The sequence below is a fragment of the Chrysochloris asiatica genome, unplaced genomic scaffold, assembly GCF_000296735.1.
Source record: "Chrysochloris asiatica unplaced genomic scaffold, ChrAsi1.0 scaffold00006, whole genome shotgun sequence".
Lineage (NCBI taxonomy): Eukaryota > Metazoa > Chordata > Mammalia > Afrosoricida > Chrysochloridae > Chrysochloris > Chrysochloris asiatica.
Window position 1 is genome coordinate 37,900,128 of NW_006408524.1, and position 13,354 is coordinate 37,913,481.

General features: G+C 36.9%; 1 protein-coding gene across 1 annotated transcript in view; it reads left to right on the forward strand.

The window, feature by feature from the left end:
• AGR3 (anterior gradient 3) overlaps nucleotides 1-12,410 on the forward strand; it is a 17,851-nt gene extending 5,441 nt beyond the window's left edge. The window contains exons 2-7 of the mRNA XM_006832240.1: nucleotides 4,140-4,203; nucleotides 9,314-9,366; nucleotides 10,111-10,187; nucleotides 10,422-10,485; nucleotides 11,364-11,447; nucleotides 12,361-12,410. Coding sequence (XP_006832303.1) covers nucleotides 4,140-4,203; nucleotides 9,314-9,366; nucleotides 10,111-10,187; nucleotides 10,422-10,485; nucleotides 11,364-11,447; nucleotides 12,361-12,410 — 392 coding nt within the window. The remainder of the gene's footprint in view (nucleotides 1-4,139; nucleotides 4,204-9,313; nucleotides 9,367-10,110; nucleotides 10,188-10,421; nucleotides 10,486-11,363; nucleotides 11,448-12,360) is intronic.
• The last annotated feature ends 944 nt before the right edge of the window (nucleotides 12,411-13,354 follow it).

Here is a 13,354-nt window from a genome sequence, read left to right on the forward strand (position 1 = left end):
GACATTGCACACATTTTGTGTGCATTAACCCATAAAAGTAATTTTAATATTGTAAAACTTCTCTTCAAGGCTATGAAATAGCTATTTGAAATCAGGAAAGGTATTGTTTTACCTTTATATCCCCAGTGCTTAGTGCAGTAAGACATAAAGCAGCTGCTACTTTAATGCTTGTGGAATTAAATTGAACAGGAGCAGAGAATTGTAATGGTTTCCATTGCTGTAGCTCTGACATTGAATGATATTTGAAACAGAAAAAGGAAAATTAAGGAGAGTCTCAATCTCATCCTTTCCTAGAATAACTCTTACTAACACAAAATGTGGTGTGAAGATACTTTATACGTTCATGAAAAATTGGAAAATCATTCTTCAGGATTTTTAGGGCTAGGAAGGCAATTTCTGCTAAGTTGTAATGTTAAACAAAATAAAATATTCTCTAATGCTAAGATTCTAAAATCAGGTAAAAACAAAGTAAAACAATACTGTTGAGAATGTTAAATAATGCATCCACATTGAGAAACAAACTGGCAGTTTCTCACAAAGTTAAAGGTAGCGTTATCATCCACCCAGCAAGTCTAGTCTTCAATATATACTTAAGAGAAATAAAAATGCATATCCACACAAAACCGAAACATCAATATTAACATCAGCATCATTCATAATAGCCAAAAAGTGGAAACAATTTAAATGCCCATCAACTGATGAATGGATAAATAAAATGTGATCAATCCATACAATGGAATATTATCAGCGATAAAAGGAATGAAGTACTGATACATGTTACAACATGGCTGAAACTTGAAAACAATATGTTAAGTAAAAGAAATGTGTCACAAAAGATCATATTTAGCATAATCCCATTTGTATTGTATGTACAGAATAGCAAATCTATAGAGATTAGAGGTTGCTTTTTGTTGTTGTTGTTGTCAAGTGCTGTCAAGTTGGTTCCAACCCAAATTGACCCTGTATAGGGTTTCCAAGGAGTAGCTGGTGAGCTTGACCTGCTGACTTTGCAGTTCAAACTGACATTGCAGTCCAGCGCATTAACCCACAGTACCACACCAGTTGCTTAGGGCTGGGGAAAATGTGGGGTTGAGAGAGAGTGGTATATGGCATGAGGATTCTGAATGAGGTTGGCAATGAAAATGTTCTAAAATAGATTGTGATGATGGCTTTACAACTCAATGAATAACCTAAAACAATTGAATTGTATACTTTTATGGGTAAATTGGATGATATATGAACTATGTTTCAATAAAACTACTACCAAAAACCAAACCAACAAATAAACCAAAAACGAAACAACAAGCAAAATTCATGCAGTTATGTTTATCTTAGAGTCCTGGTGTGGCGCTGTGGGTTAATGCGCCAGACTGGAAAGCCATTTGAATTCAAGGTCGGCGGTTCAAGCTCACCAGATGCTCCTTGGAAACCCTATATAGGGTCACTATGGGTCAGAATCGACTCGACAGCACTTGACAACAACAACATGTTTATCTTGCTTTATAATTCTGCTTCAGAATTTCTGATCATTATTTAGCCACAATAGGAAAGCCACACAGCAGTCTGACAATAGTTGATAGATACATACAACACTATCGATTCAATCATTTTTATCAATAAATATGAACCGTTTCCTAAAATACTGTCGTCTGCAGTATATCTCGGTGTTCTGTGCATTCTTCTCCTTGTTGTTGTCGTCAGGTGCCATCAAGTTGGAACCGACTCATAGTGACCCCATGCACAGCAGAACGAAACAATGTCCAATCCTGGGCCAACCTCACTACCCCTGCTACACTTGAGTCCATCAATGATGCCACCTGGCCAATCCATCTCGTTAGGGGTCTTCCTCTTTTTCTCTGACCCTCCACCTTACCCAGCATGACATCCTTCTCCAGCGACTATTTCCTCCTGACAATATGTCCAAAGTATGAGAGACGACGCTTAGCTATCCTGGCCTCCAAGTAGCACTCTGGTTGCACTTCTTCCAAAACAGATCTATTGGTTCTTTTGGCAGTCCATGGCACTTTCAATATTCTCCTCCAACACCACAACTCAAAGGCATCAATTCTTCTACGATCTTCCTTATTCACTGTCCAGGTTTCGCATCCATATGAGGTTATTGAAAATATCATGGCTTGGATCAGGCGCATCTTAGTCCTCAAGCTGACATCTCTGCTCTTCAATACTTTAAAAAGTTCCTGTGCAGCAGATTTGCCCAATGCAATACGTCGTCTGATCTCTTGACTGCTGCTTCCACGAGTGTTGATAGTTGATCCAAGAAGAATGAAGTCCTTGACAACCTCAATCTTTTCTCCATTGATAAGAATGTTGTTTATTGGTCCAATGGTGAGGATTTTTGTTTTCTTGTTAATGAGCTTATATTTCAAACTTTAATACACACTCCCAACTAATTGTGCCGCATTTTTAAAGACTAGTGGGTTCTCTTTCTTTTCATTGTTTTCTTTTTAATGTTCCTCCATTGTTCTGTATACTTCCAAAATAACTGTCTTCGCAGGGTTTCTCAGTTATGAAATTCCCATACCAGAAATTTTCCCACAAAGCAAAATTAGGAATTCCTTTCATCCATGATTTATGTACTCACTTGGAGTCCTGGTGTGGTGCTGCAGGATAATGGCCAGACTGCAGTTGGTTTGAACCACAAGGTCGGGGCTTCAAACTCACCAGCTGCTCCTCAGAAACCCTATACAGGGTTGCTCTGAGTCAGAATTAACAACAACAATGGTCACCATCTTCTGGCACTCAAGAAGCAAGAGAACTGTGGAGTGCAATCCAAAGTATTTCTGATAGTTTTACATAGCATGCAAAGACTAGCTGTTATTATGGCCATACCAAAGACCAGAGCTTTTGTACATTCCAGAAATGTCCTTTTGATCACCTTTAATCACAACAGCATTTATTGCACACTTTCTATGTTCAAAGCTGTGGGCCTTGAAGTGTGAAACACCATTCAATACCTCAGTAAAGCAGTTGGAAATGACATTCTCTCTTCATACCCAGTTATACTTAACCCTTTACATCATATGTCAAAAGGTCTCTGGGACGTACAAACAGTTTGCATTTGAGTCCGTTTAAACCACAAGGTCAGCAGTTTAAGCTCACCATCTGCTCCTTGGAAACCCTATACAGGGTTGCTATGGGTCGGAACTGACTTGATGGCACTTAACAATAACAACTACCAAAAGAGGAGTCCTAGTAGCATGGTGGGTTTTGAGTTAGGCTGCTAACTACTAGGTCAGTAGTTCAAAGCTACCACCACTCTACAGGAGAAAGGTGAGGTTTTCTGCTCCTGTAAAGATTTACAGCCTCGGAAATGCTACACAGGGTTGCTAAGAATCAGAACCAACTCTATGGCGCATAATCACCATCACCACCACTACCAAAAGGTTGGCGGTTCACATCCATTCACCTGCACAACAGAAAAAAACAACTATTTTTTTAAGACTACAGTCATTGGACTTCTAGTGTGGCCCTGTGGATCAGCACTGGACTGTGAACCACAAGGTCGGCAGTTCAAATCCACCAGTTGCTCCTTGAAAACACTGTACAGGGTCTCTATGAGTCGGAACATACTTGACGGCACTAAATAGCAACAACAACAACAGCCATTGAATAAGTCCTGGTATGGCAATGTAGGATAAGCACTGGGCCGCAAGGTCAGAAGTTCAAACCCACCAGTGGGTTCAGCAGAAATTCCATACAAGGTGGCTCTGAATTAGAGTCAACTCAACAAGGCATTTAATAAGTCCTGGTATGGCAATGTAGGATAAGCACTGGGCCTCAAGGTCAATTTGAACTGCAAGGTCAAAAGTTCAAACCCACCAGTGGGTTCAGCAGAAATTCCATACAAGGTGGCTCTGAATTAGAGTCAACTCAACAAGGCATTTAACAACAGCAATAACAATAGCCATTGAATATCCCCTGGAGCAAAGTTCTACTCTGAAACACTTGGGTTGCCATGAATTATAATCCACTAGAAAGCAACAAGTTTGGTTTGAACATCATATGCCAATTGAATGCTCGGTGGCTTTGTTCAATATCTGTAGATAAATATCTGCTTATCAGATGACTGTTTTGAAGCCCTTCTGGATTAATGCATTGATTATTCTTGTGTATTTCAGGATGGGGAGATGATATCACCTGGATACAAACAAATGAAGAAGGTCTCTTTCATGCTCAAAAAAGGTAAAATTCTTCCCAATTAGTTTTGATAAAGCATATATATACACATTTTTATGGAGCAATGAAAAATTGGTGTGTTCGTTTTTGAGAGAATGCCACACTATTTGTTCCGTTATTATATGTTCTTTGGACTAAGTTGGCATTGTTGTTGCTGTTAGCGGACATGAGTCAGCTCTGATTCACGGCAACCGTATGAACCAAGATGCTGCCCAGCCTTGCAGCACCTTCAAGATGCTTGAGTCCACTGTTGTGCTCACCATGTATTTGGAGGGCCTTCCAATGTAGAGAAGTCACCTTTCAACACTATGCGGACAATGATCTGTTGGGAAGGTTTCTCATTCGCTAATTTTCAGAAGTAGATCACCAGACCTTTCTTTCTAGTCTGTCTTAGTTATATGAATAAAGGTGGTAATTTATTAATAAAAGAAAAAAGCCACATTAACTTCCCCCATTTTTACCTATTAGATGAAGTAATAATGGTTTCGTAACAGTTTTAGTGAGAGTAAAGGAAGCAGTTGCCATCTCACATCACCACTGCTGTTATGGTGTTAGGTGCCATCCACTTGGGTCCAACTCATAGCAACCTTATGTACAAAAGAAGTCCTCATGTGACACTGTAGGATCAGCACTGGAGTGCAGACCACAAGGTCGGCAGTTCAAATCCACCAGCTGCTCCTCAGGAACCCTATACAGGGTCGCTCTAGTAGGAACCAACTTGATGGCACTTAAACAACAAACATTATATATATGTTTACCTACTTTTCTAAGTTAAAGTGCTCCTCGGATACCCTATACAGGGTCACTATGGGTTGGAACTGACTATGGCACTTAACAACAACAACACAGGTAGATGCATGGATAGACACAGAGGCTGAGCAGGTTTGGGAGGGAGAATGGAAGCATACCCACAAATATATAAAGGTTTAACAGAGGATATTTGTACATGGTATTTACCTTTGCTGCAAACATATTCATGGGTATGGTGTAGCATATTGAGAATAAAGTTATGAAAACTTTTTACACAGTACCCAACACATTGAGGGAATGATTTTCTGAGGCTTGGGCTCGGGATCATAGTCTCAGGGGACACCATGGCCCATTGGCATAGTCCACAAGGACAATGTTCTACATTCTACTTTGGTGAGTATTGACAAGGATCTTGAAAGTTCATGAGTGATCATCTAATGTGCAACTATTATTGGTCTCTCCCTGTCTGGAGGAAAGAAAGTGATGAAAATTGAAGACCCTTGGAAACACTTACTCCAATGGATCATGTGAATATCAGTATCCATGACCCTGAGGTCACAAGAACAACATGGTGCCTGCTACCATTACGATCTATTCTGAAAGGGCACATGACAACAACAACTTAGGGAGAACAACAACACTAGTGAGGCAAACACACTATATACTGATCAACCATTCTAGATAGATCAAAAGAACAGCATTTACCCAAAGACAAATCTCAAGCAGGTTAATGAAAAGACAATCTACAAAGTGGAAGTGGAATAAGTGATGTTGCATGGAGGGGATAAAATGAAGTGCATGATTTGTTGGATGTAAAACTGATGGTCTGCTGTACAAACCTTCACTCAATTCATAGTAAAATGTTTAAAAAAAGAAAAAAAAAAACAACCTAAATTTTAAATGACAATTTACCAAATGATACTGACAGGTAACCAGGTCTGGGTGACTCTTGTTTTAGACAGCTCAGAGTACAGCTACTAATCTAAAACAACTATTTTTTAAATCTAAACTCAAGCTCTTCATAATCTGATGTTTGTTTCATGAAACTTTAGACTAAGGGTCGCTTATGATTGGTGCTCTAAGAATGATTTTATACTTTTAACTTTTGGGAAAAAAAATTTGTGGCACATGAGAATGATATAAAATTCATATTTCAGTGTTCATAAAGTTTTGTTACAACACATCTATACTCATCTGTTTACAGATTGTTGGTGGCTGCTTTTACTCCTTTATGGCAAAATTCAGTATTTGCAACAAGAGACTGGATGCCCTCCAAAGCCTGAAATATTTACTTCCTGGTTTTTTCCTGAAAAACAGTAATTTAGATCATCTCAACTTTGATTTCTACCAGAAATACTTCTGTTTACTTTCTGAAATGGAATAGTCTCTTGATTTGAATGCATGAATAGTCTATTCTTAGCTGAACTGTTAAAATGATCTCAAGATTAATGGCACAGAATCCGATGCTGAAGTTTGTTTTTAAAGTGTTACATCAATCTCTTTCCCCATAGCTGGCCTTGTTCCCCAGTGTTCCATAGATGCTGGGAAGAAATGGCAGCATTTTAGGAAATAGGAATGATTCATGCTCCTAAACTCTTCTGTGTCCCAGGCAGCTGCTACTATCTAATTAATCTTCACCAGAGGAAAAGTTATCGAGTAGAAAGATAACAAGGCTGAGGATTAGGAGTTGTTTGTTCTAAACAGATTTGCCTCCAGAAAAGTCAATAAATGTTCTCAGAAATCGTGTTCTGTTAATAAAAAGTGGGAATGATACCTTATTCTTTGTATTTCTAATCTGCTTTTTTACCAATAAGCTTAAAGCATTGGCAAATGATAGCTTTCCTTCATAAATAGCTTTCTGTCATAAATCTTGAAGTTGTAGGATTTACCCTTACTTAATGTTTACTTATATTTCAGGTTTTGAGGTCAAATTTAAATTATTCCTAATTTAAATTTGTTATTTAACACTCTTTTGAGACAGACAAATATTTGATACCACATAGGAGTCCTGTTGTGGCACTATAGCATAAGCACTGGACTGCTAACCACAAGGCAGGCAGTTCAAACCCACCAGTCACTACTTGGAAACCTTGTACAGGATTACTATGAGTCAAACCGACTCAACAGCACTTAACAACAACACAACAAGGGTATCAAACTTTACATGATTAGCTCTGTTGTTCTTATACCTAATTTATAATTATTAAGTATTAATACTTAAGTATTACATATTAATAATTATTAAGTATTAAGGTAGGCTGTTCAAGTTCATGAGCTGCTCCTCGGAAACCCTATACAGACAGGGTTGCTATAGGTCAGAATAGACTCAACGGCACTTAACAACAACAAATCTGCAATAGGAGCCCTGATAGTGTAGTGGGTTACGCTTTGGGCTGCTAACCACAAGGTCAACAGATTGAATACACTAGCTGCTCTTCAGGAGAAAGATGAGACTTTCTGCTCCCATAAAGATTTATAACCTTGCAAACCCTATACAGGGAAACTGTGAGCCTGAACTGTCTGACAGTACGAAGCAGCTGTTGTTGTGGTTAGGTGCCATTGAGTTGGTACCAATTCATAGTGACTCTATGCACAGCAGAACAAAATATTGCCTGGTCCTGGGCCAACCTCACAATAGTTGCTATGCTTGAGCTCATTGATGCTGCCATGTTGCCAATCCATCTAGCTGAGGGTCTTCCTCTTTTTCTCTGACCTTACCAAACATGATATCTTTCTCCAGTGACTGGTCCATCTTGACAATATGTCCAAAGGATGAGAGACAAAGTTTGGCCATCCTGGCCTCCAAGGGGCACTCTGGCTGCACTTCTTCCAAAACAGATCTATTGGTTCATTTGGCAGCCCATGGACTTCGCCTCCAACTCCATAACTCAAAAGCATCAATTCTTCTATGGTCTTCCTTATTTACTGTCCAACTTTTGCATGCATATGAGGTTATTGAAAATACCATGGCTTGGGTCGGGTGCACCTTAGTCCTCAAAGTGACTTCTTTGCTTTTCAACACTTTAAAAAAGTCTTGTGCAGCAGATTTACCTTGCGGTAGCAAGTGTCTACCTCTTTTGATGCACAGCATCCTGTAAGGATTCAAATAACATTTTAAAAGCATTTTATATATCCAATTCATAATTATCTTATCCTTTACTGCAATTAACATTGGAATTTTTTGTCATCATCTAACGAGCAAGAAAGTTCATAAACTTCTTTTTTCAATTGATGATGTTGTTGTTAAGTGTCGTCGAGTGGGTTCCTATCCATAGCAACCCTGTATAGGGTTTCTGAAGAGTGCCTGGTGAGCTTGAACTACTGACTTTGTGGTTCAAACCGACCTTGTAACTGATTACTTACCCTACAGTACCATAGCAGGACTCAACTTTCTTTATTTTTTTAAGAGCTAAAATCAAAATGGCATTGAAAAACATAAAGAGAAAATTCACAGTTTCTTTGCATATTGTGGGTTGAATTAAAGGATATAAAAATAGACAGATATTATCAATATTTTTTTACATTTTTATTGTGAATTGACTGATAGTTTAAATGAGAGAACATTTAGTTTATATTCATCCTATCATATTTAGTCTCATTGCAATTATTTCAATCCCCTCCATGTATCACCATTCAAAAATGTTTGGTTCTATCCTCTCTGTTTTGTTTTAGGGTTTTGTTTTTTTTAATTTACACAAAAACACTCAGGTATATATAATAATTTAAACAACCAAAGGGCACATTCTGCAAGCCTACTGCCTGGCTGCCAGCACACAGCCTTTCTCTTTCCATGAGTCTAGAGTCCTCAGCTGCTCTATCTCTCCAAGTCATCCCTCTGCCTCCATCTCTGGTATCACTGCTTCTCTGGATAGGGTCCCATATACCGCTCACATGGCTGTTTTCCCTTGATGGCCCTTGAGTACTCTATTCCTGGTATGTAAGATTATCATCAATAAGTTTTATAAAACCTTAAAAAAAAAAACAAAAAAACTTTGAGTTATCTGAAATCTGTTCAGTAGAAATCAACATCTTGTTCTTAATATCCCTTTACCTCTGGAAGCAACATTGATGTTTATTTATACAATTGCAATATAATATACTTTGTACATAAGAATTTCCCAGTAAGCTTCTTAAGATACAGTTTCCTAGACTTCACCTCCAGAGAATCTGATTCAATCATCTGAGAATTTCTAACATGTGCACTAATGTAATAAGCCTGTTTCTAAAGACTACATTGCTTATGATTTGTAAATCTGAATTCTTATTTTAAGTCTAGCTGGAAGTATTAAAGCTTTACATCTAATGCCATTGTATATTTTGACTCAGATTTAATCTCATAACTTAACTCCATATTTTCTTTGTTTAGTAACACACCACTGATGGTTATTCATCACTTGGAGAATTGTCAGTATAGTCAAGGTAATTTTAGCTCCTAAAATCTTAGTTTATTTCTTACATGAAGGAGAAAATGACCTTATGACAACCATCAAGAAAAATGTAGCAAATTCTGAAACATTTTGTTAAAAAGAAACTACCAGAGTACCACTGTAAGGTACTTAAAGAGTACAGTGATTGTTAGCAATCTCTAAATATATTATGTTGTCTTTTAGGATTTAATACCCTTCCAAAAAAAAGGATAGGAAAACCTGATGAAAGATAAAATTGTTTTAAGCAATTTCTTAGCCAATGATGCATGTAAATTTATAAATCTAGTTGATTCATCAATGAGATTATTCTTTGGTGTCCCATGGATACTCCATGGACAGACTCTGCCCCTCATTGGAGAGCAATGAAGGACAAACTGGTAATTGGCCAATAAATTATTAATGTTCAATTATAAATGCAGACAAATATAAAAAAAAAAAAGTTTATTTTGTTATGTCATGTTAAGAGGAGCCCTGGAGGCACAGTGGATACGCCCTGGGCTGCTGACAGAAAGATCGGGGATTTGAATCCGCCATCTTTTATGGGAGAAATATGTGGCAATCTGCTCTGGTACAAACTTACAGCCTTAAAAGCACTACTCTACTCTGTGGTTCTACTCTGCTCTATCTGGTCCTTCAGAGCCAGAATCAAATTGATGGCAGTGGGTATGGTTTGGGAATGAAATATTAAATATATCTTGATCATTGAAACTAACTGGCATTGTGTTTCCTTCCACAGCACTGAAAAAAGTATGTGCCCAAGATGAAGAAATACAAGAAATGGCTCAGAATCATTTTATTATGCTGAACCTCATAGTACCTGCCTTTGCAATGCTTTCTTAATATCAGACTTCAAGGGACTTTTTTTCTTTTTCTTCTATTTTTAAAACACAAAGCACTATGTCTTAGTAGGTATTGAATCGAATGTTGTATCTATAAACTATAAAAGGGAAAAATACAATTTGTTAAAAATTTACGTTAAAATATTTTAGAAATTAACTATCAAAAGCAATCTAATCCAATAATATTTCTTTTTCTTTCTCCTGACAGCATGAGACCAGCGATAAGAATTTATCTCCTGATGGGCAATATGTACCTAGGATCATGTTTGTGGGTGTGTATATCATCTCATTTAGCCAGTTTTATAAAATTTAGTAGAATGCTTAGTGTTCTCATTTTAAAAAATACTAGTTTAAATATTATTACTTTTAAGGAAAAGTAATTATTAACTCAACACACTTTTAGACAACTTCTATTATTAACACAACACATTTTAGATAACTTTTATTATTTTTAGACAACTCTATAGAGTCATTATATCTAGAATTTTACAATTTTAAAGAGCCCTGGTAGCATAGTGGATTATGAAATGGACTGCTAACGACAAGGTCAGTGGTTCGAATCTACCAGTTGCTACACGGGAGAAAGATGAGGCTTTCATCTTTCTGCTCCTGTAAAGATTTATAGCCTTGGAAACTCTATACAGGGCCACTATGATTTGGAATCAAATCATTGGCACCCAACCTCCACCAGAAATTAACTTGTGGTATTAAATTACTATCACAATGCCCTTTCAGTGTTGTTGTTGTTGTTAAGTGCCGTCAAGTCGGTTCTGACCCATAGCAACTCTGTATAGGTTTTCCGAGGAGCAGCTGGTGAACTTGACCCTCCAACCTTGCAGTTCAAAGGACCTTGAAGTCTGGTGCATTAATGCACAGCACCACACCAGGACTCCTTTCAGTATACTTCTCCAAACTGAATTTCCAGAGAACTCAGATATAATAAGTATGAATTCAGAGAGAAAGTGTTACGCATTATGAATTCACATATATGAAAACTGATTTTGCTTTTAAATTTTATTAATATTTGTTTTAGAGGCAGGGGCAAGAATAATTGCAGTGGCATTTTAGATAATAATTCAATGCGTTGTGTGTTTTTTGTTTTTTAGCATTTTTTTTGTTTTTGTTTTTGTTTGTTTTTTTTTTTTGGCATATCCCTCCTTAATAGTGAGAGCTGATATAACTGGAAGATACTCTAATAGATTGTATACATATGAACCTCAGGATTTACCAGTATATAAGTATTCACAAATTATCTTCAACAGTAATAGTGCTACTACAAGGGTCAATAGTGCCTGACAACCATGCTGCTCAAAGAGCAAGACACAGTCAGAATCACTGGGGCTGCGTGTAGTACAAGCCTTTAAAATGTAAATTACTGCCTCCTACCTAACACATGGAATCAGTATTTCGGGGGCACCTTGAAATCTGTATTTTAGCAGAGATGCCTAGTGATTCTTAGGATTACTAAATTTTGAGACAACTAAAAAGAATATGAAACAAAACTTGCAAAAGTCAGAACTTATGCAAGGCCAAAACCAATCAGAGAAGGAAAACTCAAATAATTTCCTCTTACAGAGAACAATAGCAAAGTGGTAAGACCATACACTGTCAAAGATGGAAAAGCTACAAAACCCAGAAAAATGAGGCAGTTCCATACAATTCTGACTCTCACAAGCTTCACTGTAGTACATGTTAGAAGTACACAACGTTGAAAAAGCAAGTCCAATTATCAAAAATCACCTGTAATATTTTCAAGTTGATATAAATTTTTTTTTTTTTTTTGTCTTTTTATACTGTCTGTAAGAAAGGAGATGCAGTCTTACTTGGGACCTTATTTTTTACATTTATTATCGACAGTCACATCTAATGATACTAATCCATAATGATCAGTTAAAAATAACAGAAATCATATTTTCTCTAAATTCCTCTGAAAAAAATGATTTCACATGAAAAAAGTTGACCAACCATCTCTGAGTTGTCTAATCCCTAAATTTGCATATGTATGTTTATCCTTGTAGTCTTCAATATTATGTTTTCTAGCTATTAATTTACAAGGATGGATTTCTGATTCCGGGGGATAAATAGATTATAATGCTTGAAAATTTTTTTTTACTAGTAATGTATTTATACAATTTACTCTATTTCAGTGATAGAAAACATGAAGAAAGCCTTAAGACTTATTCAGTCGGAGTTATAAGGGATGATGGGAAAAATTCCTTAGCCTCAAAGAAATCAAATGACATGAAGAAAACCTGGCTAATTGAATAATACTAAATGTTTTATTACACTAGCATGTAGATTTTAAAAAATAAGGTTTCAATATCCTTATGATGGTAAAATTTTATTTCAATAAACTAGCTATCAAAATTTGAATGTAACGAAGTCGTAATTTGATTTCTGACTGCAAAGGAAACTTGTCATGAGACGAGAATTATAATGAAGCACAGGTGGCCTAAATAAGAGGTATCTACACCAACTCTCTGGAAGGAGCTTTGGTAGTATAGTGGTTACAAATCAGGCTGTAAACCACAAGGTCAGCAGTTCAAAACTACCAGCTGTTCCGAGGGAGAAAGATGAGGCTTTCTGCTCCTGTAAAGATTTACAGCCTCGGAAACCCTGTATAGGGTCACTATGAGTCGGGATCGACTCCAAGGCACATAACCACCACCACCACCACACCAAGTCTCTGTAGTTCCTCACCTTGTACTGAGTCACCCAACAAATCTAACACTGATTCTGATCCCTCCACTACACCAAACCTGCTCTTATAGGTTGTAAATAATTGCCACCTTACCAAAGCAAAGGGAAGCATCTTTCAATTTATTTAAACTTTTAACTGCATATTTCAGAGTGAATTACATCTTCCTTTTCCTACCTTAAATTAAAAAATATATATATTTAAAATTCAGTTTACAATAAATTTAAAAATATGTTTTCAAAATTGAATTGTGTATGTTCCTTAATGATTGGATGAACATTTAAAACTGTAAAACATCTTTTAAAAAGTGTAATTATCTCAGAATCGTTGAAGAATTTCTCTGGTTGCTTAGCAGGAAAGGATTATGTCCATTCTGAAATTACCAAACAACCAACTACCAACTCATTTCATCAGAGGACGTCTTCCAGAGGGTCAGTATCATG